The sequence below is a fragment of the Saccopteryx leptura genome, chromosome X (assembly GCF_036850995.1).
Source record: "Saccopteryx leptura isolate mSacLep1 chromosome X, mSacLep1_pri_phased_curated, whole genome shotgun sequence".
Lineage (NCBI taxonomy): Eukaryota > Metazoa > Chordata > Mammalia > Chiroptera > Emballonuridae > Saccopteryx > Saccopteryx leptura.
Window position 1 is genome coordinate 13,097,266 of NC_089516.1, and position 25,119 is coordinate 13,122,384.

General features: G+C 37.6%; 1 protein-coding gene and 1 non-coding gene across 6 annotated transcripts in view; both read right to left on the reverse strand.

Annotated features, from left to right (window-relative positions):
• The window catches only part of RPS6KA3 (ribosomal protein S6 kinase A3), a 114,696-nt gene that overhangs the window by 78,259 nt on the left and 11,318 nt on the right, over positions 1 to 25,119 (reverse strand). For 2 of the 5 annotated variants that reach the window (XM_066357517.1, XM_066357516.1), the window contains exon 2: positions 7,611 to 7,667. In XM_066357517.1, the coding sequence (XP_066213614.1) occupies positions 7,611 to 7,667 (57 nt within the window). Of the gene's footprint in view, positions 1 to 7,610; positions 7,668 to 13,581; positions 13,683 to 14,580; positions 14,675 to 25,119 lie in introns of all 5 variants that reach the window. The other 3 variants (XM_066357514.1, XM_066357515.1, XM_066357519.1) reach the window with 3 other exon arrangements.
• LOC136386570 (U6 spliceosomal RNA) lies at positions 4,422 to 4,528 on the reverse strand. Its single transcript, XR_010747940.1, has one exon. It is a non-coding gene; the product is annotated as a U6 spliceosomal RNA (small nuclear RNA).

Below are 25,119 nucleotides of genomic sequence, written 5' to 3' on the forward strand. Positions count from 1 at the left end.
TGCGGGAGGGGAAGAGAGAGACAGAGAGGAAGGAGGGGGGGGGTGGAGAAGCAAATGGGCGCTTCTCCTATGTGCCCTGGTCGGGAATCGAACCCGTGTCCCCCGCACGCCGGGCCGACGCTCTACCGCTGAGCCAACCGGCCAGGGCGAGAAAAGAAAATTTTTACTTCAGGTGTGTAAGGACAAGAAAGGACCAGCACTTTAGAAAGCCAGAAGAAAGGAAACTAGCATTAGAATTCCGAAGATGGAAGAGATGTGGTCTCTAGGATATGGTAAGGAGTCGGACTGTAGGGCAAAGAATAAAGGGAAGGGAGGAGGAGAAGTATGAAGAAGGGAAAGATAAAGCCAAAATAAAACAGCTCTACTGCAAACAGGAACCAGAGAACACGCTCCAGAGACATCACAGGACGGCCCCACCATTCAGAGTAGGCTTTTGCTTGCTTTCCCTATTCCCAGCTCGGTGCTGGCCCCACTCCTACTATGCCTGAGGTCTCCCAAGCCTGAGGCCCTCTGGTTCATTTTTCTCTGCGAAACACCTGCGGTCTCTTCTAGGGGGAGGACAGAGGAGAGTGTGGACGCTCTTTATACAGACATTCAACCAGCCTCATGTTTTCAGCCCTGTGCCCTCTCTCCACTTTCCATAGGACCTGGTGACCTCACTCCTAAGCTCTTCTGGGGCTTTGGGGCCATAAGTAAGGCTTGCTTCCTGCTGATGTACTCGCTGAAAGCACGTAGGTCCTAGAACTTCGTCTTATTATGACTCTTATCAGCTTTTCATATTTATATATTGTGGCTTAGTTACAGAAATCTACTAATTTCAAAGGCCACATTTCTGTTTCTTATTCTCCTTATTGTTTTGGGTGGTAACTTCCCAGCGAAGAGGACAAAAAAACAGCTTTATCCTCCCACTTTGAAACTAAAATTTTCCTTACATGCTCTGTGTCTCCAACAAACAAGAGTTTTTGGCACCCAACAAACATTAAATTTGTTTTCTATTGATTTAGAGAGAGGGTAAGGCAGAGAGAGAGAGAGAAACACTGATTTGTTGTTATACTCATTTATGCATTCACTGGTTGGTTCCTGTATGTGCCCTGACCGGGGATCAAACCTTGGCGTATTGGGACGATGCTCCCACCGGCTGCTACTCAGCCAGGGCCAACTACTTGGTTTATGAATCAGACGTAGTTACAGACGAAGCTGTTCTAACAAAAGACCTCAAAATGCAGTGACTCAAACAAGGTTAAGTGCCTATTCTCTCACGGAGCACTTCATAGCTAAGAGGGTAGTTTAGGGTGCAGAGGTGTCACTCAGTCATTAGGTCACTAAAGGACCCAGGTTTCTTCTCTCTTGTTATTCTCCACCACCCTATGATCTTGTGGTCAAAACTGGCCGTCCATTACACTCTGTATTCGAGCCCATGGAAAAGGGGCCGGTCAACCTACAAGAAAGCCTACCAATTGACAAGTTCTACACATACAATTATTACCTTGTAGTCTGCACAGGCCAGGCATCTGGGGCAGTAAACATGGCAGCTTGGAAATAAGAGCCTTCCTCACAGTAAGGCTAACTGCTTGATTGCAGGGCACGAGGGACACTGACCCAAAGAGCCCAGGGAGCTGTGCAGACAGATTCCTGCCCACAGAAACTGGGGGGCAATATGGGTATCTTGTTTCAAGCTACTAAATTTGGGGTAATTTGTTCTCCATAAAATACATAACTAATGTGACATCTTAACTTTCACTATTTATCAATAAGTGACAAAATGAAAACTTTTAATTGTATATTAAAAGCAAATATGACTTTAAAGTATAAAGCTAACATTTATTTTAACAATCTTTTGGATTTAATGCCATTTAAGAAATATTAAGACGGGCTTTTATCTTAACCCTAATTCCTATGATCTAGACTAGAGTGATCTGCTCAACAAGTTCACGCACAGCATTAGTAATACCTCAGTCCTGTACCTGTTCACCCTATCTCTAGAATGCAGTTTTCTTTCAGAGGCCAATGTAATACTGTGAGTACTCTGAGGGAAACTATGAGCCATATGTCATTGTAACAGAAAATGCTTTGATTTTGAACTAGAAAGAATAAAAAGTTTGAAAGTTTTCCTTTCCAATGGAATTGTTATCATACATAAAGAAACCAGGTGGTGGTGCAGTGCATAGAGTTTCAGACTGGATGCAGAGGAGACAGGTTTGAAATCACAAGGTTGCTGGCTTGAGTGCAGGCTCATGCGGCTTGAGCGTGGGCTCACCACCTTGAGTGCAGGGTCACTGGCTTGAGTGTGGGATCATAGACATGACCCCATGGTCACTGGATTGAGCCCAAGGTCACTGGCTTGAGCAATGGGTCATTCACTCTGCTGTAGCCTGCCTGGTCAAGGCACATGAGAAAGCAATCAATGAACAACTAAGGTGCTGCAACGAAGAACTGATGCTTCTCATCTCTCTCCCTTTCTGTCTGTCTGTCCCTATCTGTCTCTCTCCCTGTCTCTGTCACAAAGAAAAGAAAAAAAGGTAGCTGGTGGCAGAAATGCCAATTTTAATACTTACTGTTTTTTATTTGCTTAAATGCTAATAAATAGACTAATGAGTAAAATGCCTCAAATGGTTTGGGAAGTACAGAAATCTAGACCAAATGTGAAGGAAGCCTTGGGCACTAGGCCCCATGCCCAGGTCCTTGTGCCAGCCAAAATATAATTCATGTATTTATTTAATTAACAAGCACTTATTGGGGTGCTGGATATAAAACGAGGAATAAGTCAGGCATAGTCACTGCCTCACGCAGCTTGGTTTAGTAGGGGATCCAAACAAATAAAGAAGCAACAGCACCAAGTGTGGCGTTGCCATGGAGGGTGCGCATTGTGGCAGCACAAAGGAGAAACACGGGGAAAACGGGAGTGCGGGCCGCGTTAGGAAGACGTCTCAGGGGAAGTGATACCAAAACTTGGATCTGAAGGGTGATCAGGAATTTATGAGTACGGTGGAAAGGGGGAAAATTCGGGGGAGGGAGCATCACTACCGAAGGCCCAGGAGCCGAAGAGCAGAGGGATGTGGCCAGAGGGACATGGAGAGCTATGCGAAGGCCCTACTCTGCAGGGTCTCTTGGGTCACACAGCAGAGTTTGGATTTTATTTAAGGGAAACACAAAACTATTAAAGGGTTTTAAAAACAGTACAACAATCTCATTCCTCCATAACTGACATAATGTTCATGACAATTTGGTTTCTGAACAGTTACCTTTTCCAAGATGTTTAAAAGCATATAAAGCATATAGAAACATAACTTCTTTAATATACTAGCAATAACCACATGGAAGACACAGCAGAAAAGAAAGTCTACTTACAATATAACAAAAACCACAAAATACCCATGAATTATGTATCTTATTAAGGAATAGACAAAATTACATGTAAGAAAACATAAAATTTTGATAAAGGCTATAAAAGAATATCAGTATAAATGAATGTCCTTAGATGTGAAGGTTCAATATTATTAAAATAATTTTCAAGTTAATCTTTAAATTAAATGTAATTCTGATAAAAATCCCAATAATTTTTGGGGACTACTTGATAAATTGATTGTAAAATTCACCTGGAGAATGTATAAGATGACAATTCTTGTAAGTAAAAAGGTGGGAAGGCCTGCCTTGCCATATATGAAAACATAATAAAAGTATAGTAACTGGAACTGCACATGGAGTCAAAACCTTCAGGGATGTAGTAGGCTGAACCGTGTCCTCCAAAAAGGCATGTTCAATATTCCCTGTTTGACTTTACATGGTTCCTCATGAATACTAGACTTATTGGGGTGATCACTTTGTAAGGTATCTAAATGTCTAGTCTCTTGCTGTGTACCTGAAACAATTTTTCATCTATAATTGAAAAATAAAAAAATTAAAAAAAAAACTTAAAAAGGTATGTTCAAGTTCTAATCTCAGTACCTGTGAATGCAATTTTATTTAAAAATAGGGTCTTTTAGTATAAGGGGACAAGCTGTAGTCGAGTTTCATTCTTTTGCATGTGGTTTTCCAGTTTTCCCAGCACCATTTGTTGAAGAGGCTTTCTTTTCTCCATTGTGTGTTGTTGGCCCCTTTATCGAAAATTATTTGACCATATATATGTGGTTTTATTTCTGGACTTTCTATTCTGTTCCATTGGTCTGAGTGTCTATTTTTTTTTTTTTTTTTTTTTTTTAAAGAAAGGCAGACTGCCACATGCAGCGCCTCACTTGGATGTGTCTGGAGTCTTGGAAGCTTGACTACCCTACGTTCTCCTACAAATGGAGCTTGAGACTTGTTTGGAGGTTCTAGCAGGGGAGCGCAGCTACTCATATACCCTTGACCGAAGAACGGTCCTCTCCTCTAGCGGGGAAGGTCGTCCTCTTCGACCGAGCGCGCAGCTTCGGGAGGGACGCACAAAAAATATGGAACGCTTCACGAATTTGCGTGTCATCCTTGCGCAGGGGCCATGCTAATCTTCTCTGTATCGTTCCAATTTTAGTATATGTGCTGCCGAAGCAAGCACTGAATGTCTATTTTTCTGCCAATATCATGCTGTTTGATTGTCGTGGTCCTATAATATAGTTTGAAGTCAGGTATTGTAATGCCCCCAGCTTCATTCTTTTTCCTTAGGATTGCTTTGGCTATTCAGGGTTTTTTATAGTTCCATATAAATCTGATGGTTTTTTGTTCCATTTTTTTAAAGAATGTCATAGGAATTTTGATGGAAATTGCATTAAATTTATAAATTGCTTTGGGTAATATGGCCATTTTGACTATATTTATTCTTCCTATCCAAGAACAAGGAATATTTTTCCATCTCATTGTACCAAAAAGCCCTTCAATAGAAGACTGGATAAAGAAGATGTGGCACATATACACTATGGAATACTACTCAGCCATAAGAAATGGTGACATCGGATCATTTACAACAAAATGGTGGGATCTTGATAACATTATACGGAGTGAAATAAGTAAATCAGAAAAAAACAAGAACTACATGATTCCATACATTGGTGGGACATAAAAACGAGACTAAGAGACATGGACAAGAGTGTGGTGGTTACCGGGGATGGGGGGGAGGGAGGGGCATGAGAGGGGAAGGGGAAGGGGGAGGGGCACAAAGAAAACTAGACAGAGGGTGACGGAGGACAATCTGACTTTGGGTGATGGGTATGCAACATAATTGAATGACAAGATAACCTGGACATGTTTTCTTTGAATATATCTACCCTGATTTATTAATGCCACACCATTAACGTTAATAAAAATTTATTTATAAAAAAAAAAGAAATGCAAACTCCTGCAAAAAAAAAATAGGGTCTTTGTAGCTGTAATCATGTTAAGATGAGGCCAAACTGGAGTAGAATGGGCCTTTTTTTTTTTACAGAGACAGAGAGAGAGTCAGAGAGAGGGCTAGATAGGGACAGACAGACAGGAACGGAGAGAGATGAGAAGCACCAATCATGCTGCAACACCTTGGTTGTTCATTGATTGCTTTCTCATATGTGCCTTGACCGTGGGCCTTCAGCAGATGGAGTAACCCCTTGCTCAAGCCAGAGACCTTGGGTCCAAGCTGGTGAGCTTTGCTCAAACCAGATGAGACTGCGCTCAAGCTGGCGACCTCGGGGTCTCGAACCTGGGTCCTCCGCATCCCCGTCCGACGCTCTATCCAGTGCACCACCACCTGGTCAGGCTAGAATGGGCCTTAAACCAGTAGACTGGTGGCGTTATAAAGAGGAAAATTCAGACACAAAGACACACAGGGAGGCAGAGACAAGGGAGGCGGACATTGTGATGTGTCTACAAGCCAAGGAATGCCAAGGACTGCCTCACCAAAAGCTGGAAGAGGCAAAGAAGGTTCCTCCCCCAGAGCCTTCAGGGAGAACAGAGCTCTGTCAATACCTTGATTTCAAGACTTCTAGACTTCTGGGCTGTGAGAGAACAACTTTCTCTTGTTTTATGCCACCCAGTTTGTGGTACTTTGTTAGGGTCACCCTAGGAAACTTATAGAACATGCATTTGGCAATTAAAAAAAATTTTTTATTTAGTGAGAAGGGAGGCAGAGACAGGCGATACTCTGCCCACCTGGGGCCCTTGCTCTGTTGCAACAAGTGTCATTTTCTAGTGCTTAAGGTGGAGGTCATGGAGCCATCCTCGGTGACCGGGGCCAACTCACTCCAATTGAGCCATGGCTGCAGGAGAGGAGGAGAAGAGAGAGAGAAAAGCAAGAGGAGGAGGATGGAGAAACAGATGGGCGTTCTCCTGTGTGCCCTGACCGGGAATCGAACCCAGGACATCCACACGCCAGGCTGACACTCTACCACTGAGCTAAAGAGCCAGGGACCATATGGCAATTTTATACATGATAAAAGGAGGATCTCAAATGAGTGGGAATGAATGGGTTTAATTTATTCAATAGGTAGAGATTAGGACAACAGACTATTTATTTGGATAGGATTTCTATGTCACAACAGGTACTGAAATTCCAAGCAGATCACAGATGTAAATGCAAAAAATAAAAACATAAAAGTGGTAGATATAAAAGAGAATGTTTTTATAACCTCGATGCAAGAAAAGATTTTCTAACAAAAATACAAAATCTAGAAGCCAGATTTGATGACTTTCAAATGAAATTTCTGTACATATACAATGATAGACAACATAATCTTAAAAAAATGGGAAGAAAATATTTGTAAGAGACGTTATAACCATGGAGTTAACATCTGGAATATATACAGAGATAATACAGATCAAGAAAGACAAGTAACCCAAAAGAAATTTGGAGCAACGCAAAAATACAAAAACCAATAATGCATGGATATTTGACTTCACTAATAATGAAATGAGATCCAAATTGAAATGTGAAAGTATTACTTATTTAGAGTGGCTCAAATTAAAAGTAATTTCTGATAATATCCAGGGTTGAATTTTCTGTTTGATCATACCCTATTCGACAACGGAATTAATTTCTGGTTTGGAGGGCTATCTGACAGTGTCTATGAGATTTCAACGTCCGTATCCTTTGTTTCAGCACGTCCTTTTCTGAGACTATAGCCTACTGAAGCACAAGGTCATGAAAATAAATGGGAAATTACATACATAAAATAGAAGGCTATGCAACCATTTAAAAGATGTAGATCTACATTTTGTCACAAATGATACTTCAAGACATTAAATGAAAATAACAAGTTGCAGAATATATGCATTTTGTAAATAGTAACAATAATTTTCTTATGTACAGAACAAAATGAAAATAACTACTGAGCTGCTAACAATGATTATTTTGCAGGGGGATACGATTTATTAACTAGCCTCTAATAAATATATATATGGTTAGTGATTTTTAAAAAAATAAACTTTAAGGTACTAAATAAAAATTTTCAAAAATATAAAAGTAATTTTTTTATTCTCTTAAAATCAGTCTTGTCAAACGGTTTTTTAAAATGTCACTGGCATATTCAAGAATGTATTTTGTTAAAATTCATCTGAAAGCATCAACAAATTTCTAATATCATAAAATCATTATTTTACTCAGTTTAAAAGAATACTTAAATTTTATGGTATGTGGTTTATCTATATCCCTTATTATACAATATTTTACTTACAGTTTGTGGATTAATCTCCTCCTCTCCCATAGGTTCATCCATAATTTGCTGTCCATTCTGTGAAAAGCACAGCAAGTAGAAAGTTAGCACAGATCTCGCATCGGTTAAGTTTACATGAAGGCAGACAAAACAAAGTCATATGGGGATTTTTTCACCCCTAAAGGGTTCTAATGAACTACAGAACCATATATAAGTATGCAGTTGCCAATTTGCAACAGGTTGTGCTTCAAGTTATTATGTAAATTGTTTAAGCTATAAAATCAGTTTCCATGGAGATGATATAATAAATGATAATTACCTTTCCAGGTGAGCCCTTGAGTTTAATAGTTAAATGCATTACAAATGATTTTATTCAAACCTCATCAAATTACATTTATAATACACTTCCTATGGGAAAACACATTCTAAATTCCAACTCCCCTGATAATTAATCAGGGCAACTGATTAATTATTTCAGGGGGAAATTAAGCTTGATCTCTACATTAAAATAGATTCCAGATGGATTAAACATTTAAATGTCAAAAATAAAACCAGACAAGCATTAGAAGAAAATACAGGTGAATAATACTTATGGGGTAAGCAGGGTAGAAATCATAAAGAAAATAATTGACATTTGAATCCATAAAAGTTTAAAACTTCTTCTGCCAGATACAAAAAAGTTAAAAGACAAATTGATTACAAAAGAAAAATAAGAGTAACATATGACAAAGGGCTGGGACCCTCAATACATAAAGAGCTGTTTTACAAACCTGTAAGAAAAAACGAGGAACCTCAACAGAAATGAGCAATAAGGGAAAAAAGAGTTCAGCCTTAGTACTAATCAAGGAAATGCATTTAACCGAAAGATACCTTTGCCTTTCAAACTGGTAATGATTTACAGAAAAAAATAACACCCAGAGCTAACAGGGGGAACAGAGCACTCAGCTATACTGCTGGAGAAAGTGTCAATCAGCTCAGCCTTTCAGGAAGGCAGTATCTGTCTGTATTTTAAAAAAGAAACAAACAAAAGTTTGAAACGGCCCATCATTTAGACTTATTTCTTTTTAAACAATAAGCAAATGTGTAAAGATATACATACAGGAATGCTCGCCATAACTTTTTCCAAAAATAACTCCAAAATGGAAATCTAAATTCCTAACAATAGAGAACTAGTTAAATATGTTTGCTACATCCACATTATTAAATACTATGCAGTCACTACAAATGATGATAAAGATGTAAATTTATTGACATGAAAAGACAGTCACAAGTGAAAAAGCAGTTTACAAAACATTATGGATTGTAATGATCCCATTTTAAATAAATATATACATGTTTTAATGTATATATTTTTATGGGGAAAACTCTGGAAGGCTAAAATGTTAACAGTGGCTAGGCAGTAGAATTTTATTTTTTATTTTTTTGGACAATTTAAATTTTGTTTGTTTTTGCTTGAGTTTTCTAATGTGTCTACAATGAAAATGTATCATCTGTGTAACTTAAAATAAAACAAAACCAAAGTCAAGTTTTCTCTAGTTTCCTCACTGGAAAAAGGAAAAAATTTCCTTGACACTTGTTAATTCAACAAATGTACAAGAATCCAAGCTAATCATCTTTGGAGCACTATCAACTGGAAAATAAAAGATAACCTACCCCCCATACCTTATATGCCGCACGAGGCAGCTGAATTTGAACACCTCTCTCCACTCTCCCCAACCCTATTTATCCACCCATTCATTTCACTTCATCCCTGCTAGTTACGTTCCTGGCACCAAGCTGGAGATGAAAGGTGAACAGAACATGGCCCCGATCGTAGAGATCCATCCTAGAGGATCTCACAAGTCTACTAACCCATAAAAAGGGTACCTTTCATTTTCAAACACTTACAGAGGGTGAGCCCAAGTTAGGAAATGCCTATACAATATTACAAAGCACAGAATGGTGCCACAATGCAGAAAAGGTGGAGGCAGGGATGGATAGTCTTTATTTTCCTACGACATTTACAGAGGCCAATTTCTATGGAAAGGACTCAACTCCAGGATACATCTTTCTCCTAAAAGCTACAACCATTTATTCAAATGAACACTAACTATTTTTATTCAGACATCCCAGATGAACCTTAAACTAGCTTTTAAGATCACTGGGTTTGAAGTCAAACACTTAGATCAAATTTCTGCTCTTGTACTAATTATGAACCCTTAGACAAATTATTTAAGCTAATCTTTAGTTTCTTCATTGGAAAGTGATGATTAAAAAGTCTTATCTTCAGAGAGTTTCAAAGACCAAATGAGATAAATGATATAAAACCCTAAGTACACTGTCTGGTACTTAGTAAACAATCAATGTTAGCTATGTTAATTATGTTCAAAATTCAATTCAATCACCCCTCTGTGGCCCACCAATCTGCTACTTCCCCTGTGTTTGCTATCTTAGTGAATGCTACCAGCAGTCATCGAGCAACCCAAACTAGATTTTCTCATTAATTGTACACTGAGTTATCTTTCTAGAATAACTGCTCAACAGCTCCCTTATTATTTGGCTTTTAGAACCCCTGGTTTAACTTGAGCTATACTTACATTTTCCACGGGAATATCATTTGAGAACCATCTGTTCCTTGTGACTTTCATGCATACAAAGCAGGAATCACCACTTATAACTTACTTTTTTAAGACACAACTTGGAACTGGTGGACTAGGGGTAGAGTCCCAGGTTTTCCACTTATAAGCTTTATGTTTTGGGGCAATTCAGATGTTCTCCTAGCCTATTATTTTATCTGTTCAAAATTAAAATCCTTTCCTTGTCTACCCAATGTGTTATTGTGAGGCTCAAAACTAAGTTAACTCATAAGAAAGCACTTTATACACTGTGAAGGGCTATACCAATGCAAATTACTATTATTAAGTGAGGTAGATTCATGAGGATAAAATACTCCATGAAGTCATCTGATCTTTAAAAGAAAAACACAACTTAGGACTGGTAAGGGATATATTGAAAGTCTTCTGTTCCAAATATACATCATAGGCTTCAGTTCTTTCTAGCCCATTCTCATCTATATTTGAACACTATCAAGACAAGAATGTACTACTGTACCAGGCAGCCTACCACACCATCTCATAAAAAGCTTTGGCTGCTACATAAAATTCTTCATTATATAGTAACTTTCCTGAGCAACACATTCCCTGTAAAGAGATTACTAATATATGCTGGCTAACTTGCCTGCATTCTGCCTGCAAAGTCACAGGAAGTAAATCTACAGCTATAACTCCAAACCACCCCAAGACTTTTTTTCTAGACAGCTCAATTTCCTGCAAATACTCCTTTTAGACAAATGAGAGCATCTTCTCTCTGAGCACGCATCTAATTCCTCTTAAAGGATATACAGAATTGCATGCAATGAATATTTCAACCTTGAGATGACCAATGTAGAGTGCAGGGCATATTACCTCTTCTGTCCTAGACAACAACTTATATTAATGCAGTTCACATACACAGTATTTTTGGAATGTTCACAACACATTGCTGAGTCATACTAAGTTTTCTGTTGATTAAATCCTTGTCTTCTTTGCTTACAGTGCAACTAAGCCCTGTATCCTCTAGTCTGTATCTGTTACTCTTAACTCTCATGAAGAAAGCCTTATTCTAAATTTTTGTTTCATCTTTTTCCGGTTCTGTGTTATTGCTATAGACTTTATAGATTAGATTCCAAATCCAGCAAGCAGCCACTTCACTATATTCAGCTCCCTGTGCGTCATAAATTTTATATTATTTTCCATCCTGAACTCCTCATCCAGCTAATTAATAGCAGTACACTAACAAAGCAATCTCAGAAAAAAATGGAGTGAAACGTGATCTAAAGGTATTTTATGTTCTACTTTTTGCAAAAATACCTACCTCCTTTCTGAGTTTAACAAAGATTTAAAATTTTGAACAATTTAATTTTTAAAACAGGAAAATATGAAGGCCAATGTTATTCCATGTATCAGTGCAAGATCTTTATTTACATAGATCTCCTCAAAAAGCACATTTATTTCAACAACTGTATTGTATCATTTAATCAAAACAAGGAGTCAAACGTTATCTGTTAGAAATGAGCACAGTTACGTCTGCAGGTAAGAAGTTTCACTTTTGAAAAATGACCCTTATTCTGGCCGGGTAGCTCAGCTGGTTGGAGTATTGTCCCAATATGCCAGGGCTGCAGGTTTTGGTCCCTGGTCAGGGGACATACAAGAAACAACCAATGAATGCATAAATAAGTGATACAATAAAGTGATGTCTCTCTCTCTCTCTCTCCCTCTCTCTCTCTCTGTCCCCACCTCCTCTTTTTCTAAAATCAATAAATACAAAAAAAATTTTAATGACTCTTGGAATCATTAGAGAGTTAGGTAACATACCCATCAATCAGACTCAACATTACAATTTCTATAGTTCCAAAAGTTCAAAAAACAGCACCTATTAAACAAGAAAACTTATTTTTCTAATTCTAAGAAACAACCATAGAAAACATGTGGTCTGAACCTGGCTAGTGGCAGGTTTAAACTCCACTCCTGTCACTTACTACTGTAGGTATTCGACCTTGGGTAAATGACATTTTGAGCCTCAGTTTCTTCATTGGTAAGATGCATATAATATCTACATCACTGGGATGTTGTAATTAAAAGGACCCATGACTAAGGGACAGTAGATACTAAGTAAATGCTACTTCCTATCCCCTCTTTTGCCTCAGATGACTGTGTAACATTTGTATTTCTCTAACTTCTAAATGCAATGCAGTGAACAAGTCCAGGAGTGTTGAGATACCTGTTCCACCACTTAGTACAGCCAATTTCCTGCCAAGCAAGGTGGAAGAGACCATGCATATGTGTAGTATATTTTTATACAGTGTGGCTGAAGAATGAGAACAGACAAAGAAGAATAGTTTAAAAGAGAGGCAAATGTATTTATCCTCTCTCATCCCACTATAATGCCTTCCAGCCAAAAAAATTGTGGAGCTTGGCAGATTGTACATATGCAAATATTATGTAAAATAGTGGAAAAGGTTCCACACTTCTAATCATGCTTTAACTCTGTTAGTCTAAAATGTGTAAAAGTAAAAATCAGAACACGTACAGTATTGGGTCTCATCAGAACAAATCAGATACAGGAAACTGTTAGCTTCATTTCAGCAGGAATTGTTTTCAAAATTACTTCTAATGTGGTATAAAATTATCACTTTAAATCATCTTTCTGATTTAAATGAAAGAAGATGAACAATTCACATCAGCAATTCTGAATCAAGGCTGTAGGACTTCTAGAACATTCCCAAAATTTTAAAGGAAAATCCTGAAATGTTAATAAGAACATTTTACTAATTAAAAAATTTCATTTTAAGTAACCCAACTGAACAGCTTGCTTTGTAATGGCGTGTTACGACAATGTGTATTTTCAGGCTGCTGCTTGATATCTTTGAAGAAAATACAAATTTTAAAAAATGCTTTGAGTTCAGTAGGCGATCACCATGAAAAAATATTCTAGGACTAAAAATATTATCTGTGATTGATCAAATGCTAACTTGAACTTAGCAGGACACACCGTGTACTGACATTTTCCTACCCAGAACTGAAATGTACATATATGAACATAGGGAGAAAAGAATTCCTCACAGAGAACAACAGCCTGAAATAGGGGGCGGGAGGAGGAAAAGAGGGTGCAAAGCCCCAGTGGAGACTGAGGTTGGAGTAGGAGCAAAGGGCCACACTTTTGTTTTAACCTTCTTCAAGTTTCCACAAGTGTATTTGCCTTCCAAACTCCATATCAGCAATGGTTTTCCTGCCCAAAGCACATACAACAGGAGTTCCATGAAGGTGCTGAGGATGGGGCATTAGAAACCTCTCTCAAACTGCAGATAAGACACCATCAAATTGTTCAGAATCCAAAGAATCTTCTATGCAATCACATTGAAACAGTAAGAAACAAGCATTTTATATTCTTAATAAGGAAGGTATATAATCCTTACCAATGTGACAGGATTAAGAATCAGCTCCTCATTTATCCTAAGGAAATATCAGAGATGTGCATAAAGACTTATGTACAGTGAGAGTCATCATACTCATTATACTGAAAAATAGAAAACAATCTAAATGACCAACAGGGGACTGGTTAAGTAAATCATAATTACAACTATTCATATGTAGGAATACTATGCAATCGTTAAAATCAGGGCCTCAAAGAAAAATTAACGATGCAAAGATATGCTCGCAATATATTCAATTTAAAAGGATACAAAATTACATAGCATGACCCCAATTGTGCACCCTCCTCCCAACATGTGTGCACGGAACTGGCAAAGCATATATAAAATCTTATCAGTAGTTACCTGGGTCATAGTTTTCCTCTTTGTACTGTATTTTCAAAATTATATGCACTTATTATGTACTATTTTTATAAAGGCAAACACCAATCAGTGTAATTACAAAAATCTGTTTATTCTAGTTAAGGTGCCCTCATGACTGCTTTGTTATTCCTCTAGCAACTAAAGGCCTGCTAGTATTCAAAACTGTTCTGTTTTCTAGACAAGGGTAGGAACGACCTCTGATTATATCTTCACTTTAGGAAGTTTTTTCTTTCCCTTCTGGTCCTGTGGTTGTGGCCTCAGAAAAGAAATACATTTTAGACCTGAATCCATCTCATGTTTTGGAGTGTACCCCTATGGGGAATTCTGCTTATGAAACGAGAATACGTTGCGATAAGAATGAAGAAAAGAAAACACGGTAGCCAAAATTAAATCTGCACTGTGAATAGCAAGTATTAGAATTGACACTGCAAGAAAACAGAACCCAGGCCACGAAGGACAAACTTGAGTAAATGAAAAAGAAAATGAAAGAAAAGATTTAAAAACTATGAAGGACAGACATAGAAATAATCTATGAATAACAGATGTTCCTAAAGAAAAAAAAAAAAACAGCAGTTTAATCAATCAAAAGTATAAGAAAACTTTCCAGTTCCAAAAAAATACCTGAGACTGGAGACTGAGAAGGTTCAACAGAGATCATCAACACCAAGACATGTCCTGGTAAATGTTTTTAAATTTCAAGGATAAAGATATAATCCTACAAGTATACAAGCAGAAAAAAATAGGTTATTTTCAAAGGAACTAAAATCAGATCGACTTCCGAGTTTTCCTCCGCGACAATAAAAGGCCAGAAGACAATGCAGTAATGACTTACAGAGTTCAAAGGGAAAAGTTATGATCTAAGAATTTTATACCTTGTCCTAGTTTTTCATGTACAAAAGTCACAGGAAATTATGCTTAGGTCTGCAAACTCTTATCAAATGTCACCAACCTGGTAGTATCTTTTTTCATAAATTGTTCAAAGGTGTGTCCTAGACTATTGAAAGAGAATCAAAGTGAGAATTCAACAATATTGAGGTAAGAAAGAACTGGTGAAGTATACTGACCCCAACTTAATATCTACAAATAACTGAATAGAATAATTAACCCCACTAAAACAGAAAGGGTAAAAAATGAAGAACAAATAAGGAATGTAAGTATATAAAGAAAATAAAACTTCAGAAAGTTTAAGGTAAGATCTATAACCTCAGGTTAAATTAATAAGGACTCAAAATAAAAGTTAGTGGAGGAAGGGAGAAACAAAGATTCTACATTTTCTGTCTTTCCTAAAAGGATATTTTAAAACCACCATTTTTTAGTAATTAGCTAGTAAATATAAATTTTATGTTTTGAAAAACCATACAATAATCAAGAATTTTATTTTTTGCAGTCCAAATCACTAGAAGACAGTAACTGGCAAAGACTGTGAATAGTACTTCATGCAGGCACTGCCTTCAGCCCTAAGAACACCAGGTAATTATCCCTGTCTTACGGATGAGGAAACCAAGTTAATTAGTGAATGGCAGAAGCAGGATTCAAACCCAGGTTTTTCCAGTTCCATAATTCTTTCTTCACTATTTCATAACTTCCTCAACAAAATAATCCAAATGGCAAAAGTTAAAAAAAAAAAAGTCAAAACCTTAAAATAAGATGAATGAAATTACTCCAAAAGTAACAATGTAAGAAATGTAAAGTTTCAAATATCTAATTAAAATTAAGGCCCTTACTGTATATTTGATGCAATTTGAGAATTAATAATGTTTTTATGAGTGATGACGGTGTGATAGGTATGCGATTTGAAAAGTCTTTATATTTCAAGAAATATAAATGTAAATAATTACATCTGAGTTGATGTATCTAGGATTAGCTTCAATATAATCCACTGGAGTCAGGGAGGGGGAGAGAGAGTACGTGTGTGTGTGTGTGTGTGTGTGTGTGTGTGTGAGAGAGAGAGAGAGAGAGAGAGAGAGAGAGAGAGAGAACGTGTGTGTGTGTGTCTGTCTGTCTGTCTGTCTGTGGTGGGAGGGGGGGTGATACTTCCTGAGGCTGGGTTATGAGGATATGGTGGTTCATTATACTCTTCTTTCTACTGTGGCATGTGTTTAACATGCTTCATAACAAAAAACTGTTAAGACTCTTAGGTTGTATTATTTAAAAGGTTAAAACACCCACATAATCATGTCTTAAACTTTAAAGAGAAACCCAAACAAAACAGATAAGTATAGAAAAAAAAATAAAGAAAAAGAAAGCATGTGTTTTTAAGATTAAGGCCAAAAATAAACTGTGAGGCAAAAACCTTAAGCTGATTAAAAAGGTCATTTAATTTGGACAAAATATAATTAGTACTTAATACATATGGTAATAATAATTGCTATCATTTACTGAGCAATTTCCATGCACCAGGCAAGTGCTAAGTACTACAGATCATCTTTGATAGTTCTGACAACTCTGTGAGGCATTATCACTAATTTATAATTGAAGAAATTAAGACAAGATCTATAGGTCGGTCTTTTTAAGCACCGTGTTCTCAGACCCTAGCAAAATGCCTGGCACACAGTAGGCACGCAATAAACATTTGAATAAATGAAGAAGTCTAATACCCCGCCTAGTCAGTAAGCAGAACCTAAATTCAAACCCAATTGTGATTCTAAAACCCCTACCTTTAATCACATTTAAATATTTTAATAATATTTTACTGTAACAGTAAAGATGTTCATTTCCATCTGTGTATGTTTCTCTATTTTTCAGATTTTTGTATAATTAGACTGTTATTTTTTCAGAGAAGTTATTGAAATAATAATGCAAACAGTATCGAACATTTAATCATGGACTAACCCAGCCACAAAACACAGAAGATATCTTGTAGACTGTAATATGAAATAAATGGAAACAAAATAGGAGGAGAAATGTTACCACACTAATATCAACTAGCATAATGAAAAAAATAAAGAAAAAGCATATGAAGTGATTTATATCAGAATAGGTAGATACTAAATTTTATAATATAAAAAGAATATAGATTCTTTCCTGGTATCTATGAAAAATTATAAAGACTGATCATGTTCTAGACCAAAGTAAATTCAAAATGTTTAAAAGCAGGAATTGCACAGACATTTGATTATGATGAAAAAATTTAATAAAGAAATAAACTTAAGTACTCGTTCAGAAATTAATATTCTTCTAAATAACTACTGGCTCAAGGAAATTAATACTAACAGCTATCATTTATGCAATATTTATTTTGTTCAAAGTATAGTGTTAGTTATGTTATACATATTCTCTCATTTAATTCCAATTAATCGCTAATAAACCATGAGGTAGGCTATGTAGAGAAAAAAAGTTAGGTTGAGATTTAATAACTTGTTCAAGATTACAGAGCTATTAAGTTTGCAGATAAGATAATTAAACCCCAGTCTGAAATGTAAAGCTCATACTACACGAGCTGCCATATGTTACTATTAGAAGTCACAAACAGGCATCTAGGTACGCTCACTTTTCTCTATTCATAAACTAAAATTTTGTAATAAAATGTGGAAAAAACTAGAATTCTTCCTTAACACATGTTCTGAAAGTGTCCATTTGTTAATTACACTATTCTAAGGTAATATTTCATTTATCTTACGTAGCACTGGTAGGATGTAATAGTTCAAATGGAATCATCTTCTAGAAGAGATTCCTTTGACTATATTCATATTCTTAATAGGACAATTAAAAAAGGAGGAAATCATAAAATTAGATCAACAAAGTAAGGAAACAAAGGTAAACATGATTTGCAACTAAATTTATTTCTAAAAAGAAGTGTGACCTTGGAAAAGTCACTATTTTCTAGTATATGCAATCCATTAGAGTTTAATGGAACCTTGGCCAGGATAGCTTTGAAAGTCTGCCACTAACTGTGGGCAAGCCCTTAAGCCTCTCTGAGTTGTGGCTTTCTTCATGCATAAAATATGTGGACACCTAAGAGTGCTTCCAGCTTGGAAATGTTATAATGCTGTGCATTTAAGTATTAAAGTTATTTAAAATTTTGTGGGGTTTTTACACCTGAGGAAATTACAGATTCTGTATTTAATGTTGTTTTTATGTTATTCCTAATTCCTCTTTCTCTTCTGTATCCCAAGATATTACACTGTGCCCAAGTGTAAGCAAGAATAATGCCAAAGAACATCGCAAAAATGTTGCCACCTGAGAGAAATACTAAAACACTGTCTTTCTTTGCAGCTTAAGAAACCTTAGAGCAATTTTATAATTTCCACAATCCAATCTTACTGTTCTTACTTTGCTAGTGCTGAAAACTATTAGTGTCAACTTTTTTTAAGCTCCTCTGTCCACTCCCAGCCAGCCCTATCCCTGCCTTCCTAATACCTTTAAATCCCACTTCTTAGTACTTACGGAGTTGGTAGGATTTCCCAAACCCGCCTGATGATCAGAATCACCTAGATTCCCATTAATGATGCATTACCTGGCCTTACCCCAAACTGCAAATGAATCAGAAGTTCCAAAAGCCCCATGGCTCAGTACTTCATTTTTTAAACAGACACCTGATTCCTGTGATTAGACAGTCTGGGAAATCACAGTGTAGAGAAAAGATCAGGGGCTTTGGAGCCTGACATATTAAGTTTCAAAACCTGGCTTTGTCCTTTATTATAGGTGTGACTTTGGGCAAGTTACTTAACATGAGTCTCAGTTTTCTAATCCACAAGATTTGGATACTAGTTACGTTAATTTAAGGCTGTGGTCAAGTTCAATACGCCTAGCCATGTTGAGTGTTCAGTGTTAGCTTCTCTTTCCTCCTGCTCATCTAGCCACAGGAAATGACAAATACAAATATTTGAGGGGATTCTGATGAGTCTCATACCCCAATGGGTCCACTTCCATTTATAGGGCTAAAAATTTGAGTATTAGATAACTGTTGAATGCATTATCATTGGGTTGGCTAATTTAAGTGTCTCAGGAGCAAGTCTCCTGACTTCTTCCAGTTTCCCGAGGGTTAAAAAAGCCCTCCTGTTTAGATAAACAGATAACAACCATTATGCTAGGCTTCAAAGCCCAAGCTGTGACTGGCAAGATTACCTGAACCTCCGTTTCCTCACTGGTAAAACGAGTGGTGCTTAAATGTTTGCTGAACTGACCACAATACGTTACAGATAACATGACTGCTAATATAATCACTTAAATAACTAACATACAGTTTTACAAACACCTTTATACACAAAATACAGCAATAATAGCTTGTAAGTGAAATGAGACAAGATGACCTATTTAAAAAAAAATCAGAGCTTAACATCCATGCAAAATTCTTGTGTAGTATCAAAATTAAACTTATTAAGGTAACACTGGTTATTAACATTATATGTTTCAAGAGTACAATTAATTATATAATACATCATCTGTATATTGCTTGTCTTCATTGCCATTAAGTTTTGAAAGTTCTTTATATATTCTAGATACAAGTTTGGTCTCAGATACAGGTTTGAAAATATGTTCACCCAATCTGTAGTTTGTCTTTTCATCCCCTTAACTGGATCTTTTTCAGAGATCAAGATTTGAATTTTGATGGAAGTCCAATTTATGTTTTTCTTTTATGGATTGTGCTTCTGGTGTCTGGTCTAAAAACTCTTCACTTAGCCCACTGTCCTGAAGATTTTTCCCCATGTCTAAATTGTAAAAGTTTTATAGTTTTAGATTTTATATTTAAATCCACAATCCACTTCAATTTATTTTTGTGTAAGGCATGAGTTTAGGTTTTACTATAGATGTGTAACTGCTTCAACTGTTAAAAAGGCAATCCATACTTCCTCCACTGAATTGCTTTTGCACATTTTGACAAGAAAATCAGTTGGCCATACTTGTATGGGTCTATTTCTGGGTTCTCTACTCTGGTCCATTGATCTGTGTGTTTATCCCTTCACCAATATAATAAAACACTGATTACTGAAGCTATATATTTTAAGTCTTAAAACTGAGAGGAGTGATTCCTCTCACTTTATTTTTATCTCGCTCTCAATATTTTCGCTCCTCTACCTTCCCAAATAACTTTCAGAATAAGCTTGTTAACCCTATAGAAGAATTTGGACAGAATTTACAGTTTGACTATTTTGAATCTTCCAATTTATGAACATGTTACACCTCTCCATTTATTTAGAAATTTCTTTCATCAGCATTTTTTAGTTTTCAGTATACTAATTCTTTTTTTAACATTTTATTTAGAAATTAAATTTAATGTGACATTGATCAATAAAAGTACCTATCTTTCAGGTAAACATCTCTATAGCATTTGAACTGTTGTGTTGTGTGCCCATCACCCAAAGTCACATCATTTTCTGTCACCGGATATTTGTCCCTCTTCAGTTCTCTCCTTCTGGTAACCACTTCACTTGCAGCTATGTTCACGAGTCTCATTTGTATACCCCGCCTACAGCAGACAAATTCTATAGTTTTGTTAGGTTTATACCTGTTTCTTTCTTTTTTGAGCAATTTCAAGTGGTGCTGCTTTCCATTTGTTTCCACGTATCGCTAGTATACAGATTCAATGTACTCTTGTATGCTGATTTTGTATCTTACAACTTTACTGAACTCACTTATTAATTCCAGGTTTATGTAGGGTTCTAGAGATTTTCATTGGACACCATCATGTCACTAGCAATTAGGGACAGTTTCATTTTCTTCCTTTCAAATCTGTATCTATTATTTCTTTTCTTTTCTTTTTTGCCTATAATGCTGGTAAGAACTTTCAGGACTATGTTAAATAGCAGTAGTGAGTGGCCATCCTTGCCTTGTTCCTGATATTAAGGGGAAAGCGCTTAGTCTTTCACCATTAAGTACAGTGTTAGTTGTGGGTTTTTTCCGTAAAAGTTCTTACGAAGTTGAGAAAGGCCCTTTATTCTTAGTTATCTGAGATTTTATGTTTAATGTATTTTCTGCATTAATATTTTCTTCATTTTAATATGGTGAACTAGCTTTTGTTTGTTTTACATAGAGTTATTTCTGAATACTGAATCAGTTGTATGTCCTTGGAATAAAACCCACTTGGTCACAGTGTATATCTTTTCTATATGTTGTTGGACAGGTTTTGTTAATATTTTGTTGAGGACTGTGTGTTCTATATTATTGAGGGATACTGGCTTGTAGTTTTCTCTTCTGTATTGTCTTTAGGTTTGGGGATCAGGGCAACACTAGCTTCATAAAATAAGTTGTGAAGTCTTTCCTTTTCTAGTTTCCGGAAGAGACTGTGTAGAATTCACGTCATTCTTATCTCTTTATTCTTGATGTACCAGGTCCTTCTTTCACCATTTCCTTTCTGCTTGCAGAACTATCTGTGCTCATTTCAGGGTCTGGTACAAATTATCTTCACCTTCCTTCATCTGAGGCCGCTTTGACTGCACCTTCATTCCTGAGGAATTTTTTCACTGGGTACAGAATTCTGGGTTGAAAGTTCTTTTCTTCAGCACTTTAAAAACTGTGCCATTTCCTCTGGCTTCCATGGTTTCTAATAGGGGATCTGCTGTCATCTGAATCATTTTCCCCCCATAGGTAATATTAATAGTTTGTTTCTCTAGCTGCTTTCAGGTTTCTTTCTTTACTTTCAATTTTTTTTTAATTTTGGTAAAACACATAAAGCTTACCTTAAACATTTTTTAGTGTATAGTTTAATATGTTAAGTATATTCATGTTGTGCAACCAATCTCCAAAACTTTTTCATCTTGTAAAATGGAAACTCTATACTCACTAAACAACTTCTCATTTCCAAAGGTTTGATTTTGATGTGCCTGGATGCGAATTACTTTGGGTTTATATTGTTTGGGGTTCAATTAGCATCTCAAATCTGTAGGCTTGTATCTTTTGCCAAATTGGGGACATTTCAGCCATTATTTCTTCAGACCCACATTTTTTCTGACACTGATGACATGTTAAATCTTTTATTAATGTCCCCCAGGGCCCTGAGGCTCTCTTCATTCTTTATCTGTTGTTCAGAATGGGTCATTTCTATTGTTCTGTCCTCATTTTTACTGACTCCTGTCGTCTCCATTCTTCTGTTGATACCATGTAAGTATATTTTAATTATTGTATTTCTCAGTTCTAAAATTTCCATTTTCTGCTTTATATCTTTTCTTTTCTAAGACTAATATTTCATTTGCTTCAAATGTGTTTGTAATTACTCACTGAAGCATTTTTATGATGCCTGTTTTAAAATACTTGTCAGATACATAATTTCAACATCTGAAGCATCTTGGTTTTGGTGTCTGCTATTTTCTCATTTGTGTTCTATTTTTCTGGTTCTTGGTATAAGTGATTTTCAACTGTATAATGGACATTTTGGAGATGACAAGACTTTGGATCATATTTGATCTTTTTTTAGCACACTGTCCACCAGTTGAGATGTAGTGTGAGGGCAGGGTGAGTGTGTATGTTCAACTTCCTGCTGGGCTCCGCCAACATCATCCTGGCAAAGTGGAGCAATGAGTCACACTTGTTTTTTGAAGAAGGGTGGGATGGAAGTTCAGTTCCACTCTCAGTCCCAGCGAAAGTGGGGCACCAACCTACACCACCTCACTGCCTCTGTGTAGAGCTGTGAGCTCAGCTCCCTAACAGACTCCACTGACAACAGGGAGGAGGGAAGTAGAGGGCTGACTCACATTACTTTGTTACTGCAAGGCAGAGTGGAGGGCTCATTCCCTGAAGGGCCCAGTTGACAACCGGGAAGGGGAGAGGGGGAAATGGAGTGCCAACTAGTCCTGCCATCTACGACTTTGCTCCACCTTGTAGATGCCCAATGGGGGTAGAGGCTCAGCTCCCCTGGGGGCCCAACTGACATCGGGATAAGGGGAGCAGTGTTAGTAAACCCACCTCCAACCATCTTGTTCTGCATGATGATGCTGGGTGAGGGTAGAGGTTCAGCTCACTACCACAGATGGGGGGGAGGCTTAGTGGAGACTAGCCCCATCTCACATCACCTTGGTAAGTCTCACTGCTTCTAGGTTGGGGTGAAGGCTCAACTCGCTGCTGCACCTGACACTACCCTAGTGAAAGCACCACTTCCATCTGCAGGGGGTGGGACCGGGGGTGGGTGGGTAGGGAAAGATCAGGTCCCTGATCACCCTGCCAAAACCACCCAGCAGAGGGAATCTAGTGCTGTCTGCTTTTGCCAGGCAACGAATGGGAGATTAGGCTCCTGATCTACCCAGCCAACACCTCTGGGTGGAGGGATCTGAGCACCGCCATTTGTTTCTCTGGAGTAGGGAGTTTTTTCTCAATGTTTGGCTACAGTAGAGCAGGTAGTGCAAAAAAAGAAAAAAGGTTTGCTGTTGTTAGGCTACCCCTTCCTCAGTCACCTGGCTAAAGAAAACAGGCTTTTCTTGGGACCCATTTTGTCTGTGCCCACTGGTGGTTTTAGGTTAGAGACTTTTACAGCACCCAACCCAGGCTATTTGGGAGACAGTAAGAAAACCTAGGAAAGTATTTGTGTTCTACCCTGAGTCCCAAAATCTGTAGGCAGTCTTTCTTGTTTCCTACTTCCGGGATGTTCCTGTGCTTGTGTATTATGTTATGTCTAAGGTGTTTTAGTTGTAAAGGAGTACCTAGGAGGAGTAGGGCTCCTCCATCTTGGCAGAACCAGATGGTGTTCTGTGCTTGTGCGCGTGTATATTAAAAGGAACTTTATTGGGTGTCAGGGGTAAAATATATTTCTTTTCTAGTTTTCCACATCATGGTTATAAATGCTATAAAATAATGGTTTGTAAATTTGCCCTAAAGATCCAATTACATCTATTTGTATCATTTCTGGATAATTTAGCTTGCTTAGGGTTTTTTCAACTGTGTGTCTCTGTCAGTATTTTTAGATTATAATATTCCAAGGGAAAGGATTCTATATTTCATTCATCATTACCGAGTACTATACTATATACTCTTAGGATAGCCAGGGGAAAAGATCATTTTAAAATTCATTTATGGCCCTGGCCAGGTTGCTCAGTAGATAGTGTCATCCCAGCACACCAAGGTCATGGGTTCGATCACCAGTCAGGGCACATACGAGCAGCAACTAATGAATGTATAACTATATGAATGGAACAAGTTGATGCTTCCCTCTCTCTTCCCCTCCCTCCCCCCTCTCAAATCAATGGGGGGGGGGCTCATTTACGAGCTCTTCTTTATAATGACCCAAAGAAAATCTTATTAACTTGCCCATGTCATTTATCTCTTTAAGTAACTCCCCTTATTTGCTATCAACATCCATTGTGATATTCTTTTGAATTATACCAACAGCCAGCAGGAACTTGAAGAAAAGGAGGCAAACAGGGGTTTTATTGTGCATTTTTACTTCTTTAAATAAAATTCCTATGTATTTTACTTTATTGAAGAGATGGATTGCCCTGGCCGGTTGGCTCAGCGGTAGAGCATCGGCCTAGCGTGCGGAGGACCCGGGTTCGATTCCCGGCCAGGGCACATAGGAGAAGCGCCCATTTGCTTCTCCACCCCTCCGCTGTGCTTTCCTCTCTGTCTCTCTCTTCCCCTCCCGCAGCCGAGGCTCCATTGGAGCAAAGATGGCCCGGGCGCTGGGGATGGCTCTGTGGCCTCCGCCTCAGGCGCTAGAGTGGCTCTGGTCGCAATATGGCGACGCCCAGGATGGGCAGAGCATCGCCCCCTGGTGGGCAGAGCGTCGCCCACCGCGTTACGGGTGGATCCCGGTCGGGCGCATGCGGGAGTCTGACTGTCTCTCCCTGTTTCCAGCTTCAGAAAAATGGAAAGAAAAAAAAAAGAGAGATGGATTAAGAAACTCATTTGTTGACTTATATTTAATTTCAGATATTCCAGACCTTTTGTTGTTTTGACTGACCTTCAATTAATACCTGTATTCTTGCTTTAAATAAACTATAAAATAGTATAACAAGACTGAGTAGACTGTAAGGAAAATACTAGTCTCAATGTTGGCTTTTTTCTATAAACATTCAACTCTTTGTGGTGTTCCTTTAGGAATTCTGCTCTGGCTGGGAGAAGGGGTGGCCCAGGTGATCAGGTATGCTAAGGTACTTCCATTCCATAGAACATGGGGCTCTATTAACCCAGCTGGAAAACCACTATTCTAGGAAAAGTATATTTATCACATCTAAAAGTGAAGAAATCTTTGAAAAGCACAACTGGAAAATAAGTTTTTCTGAGAACTATGTA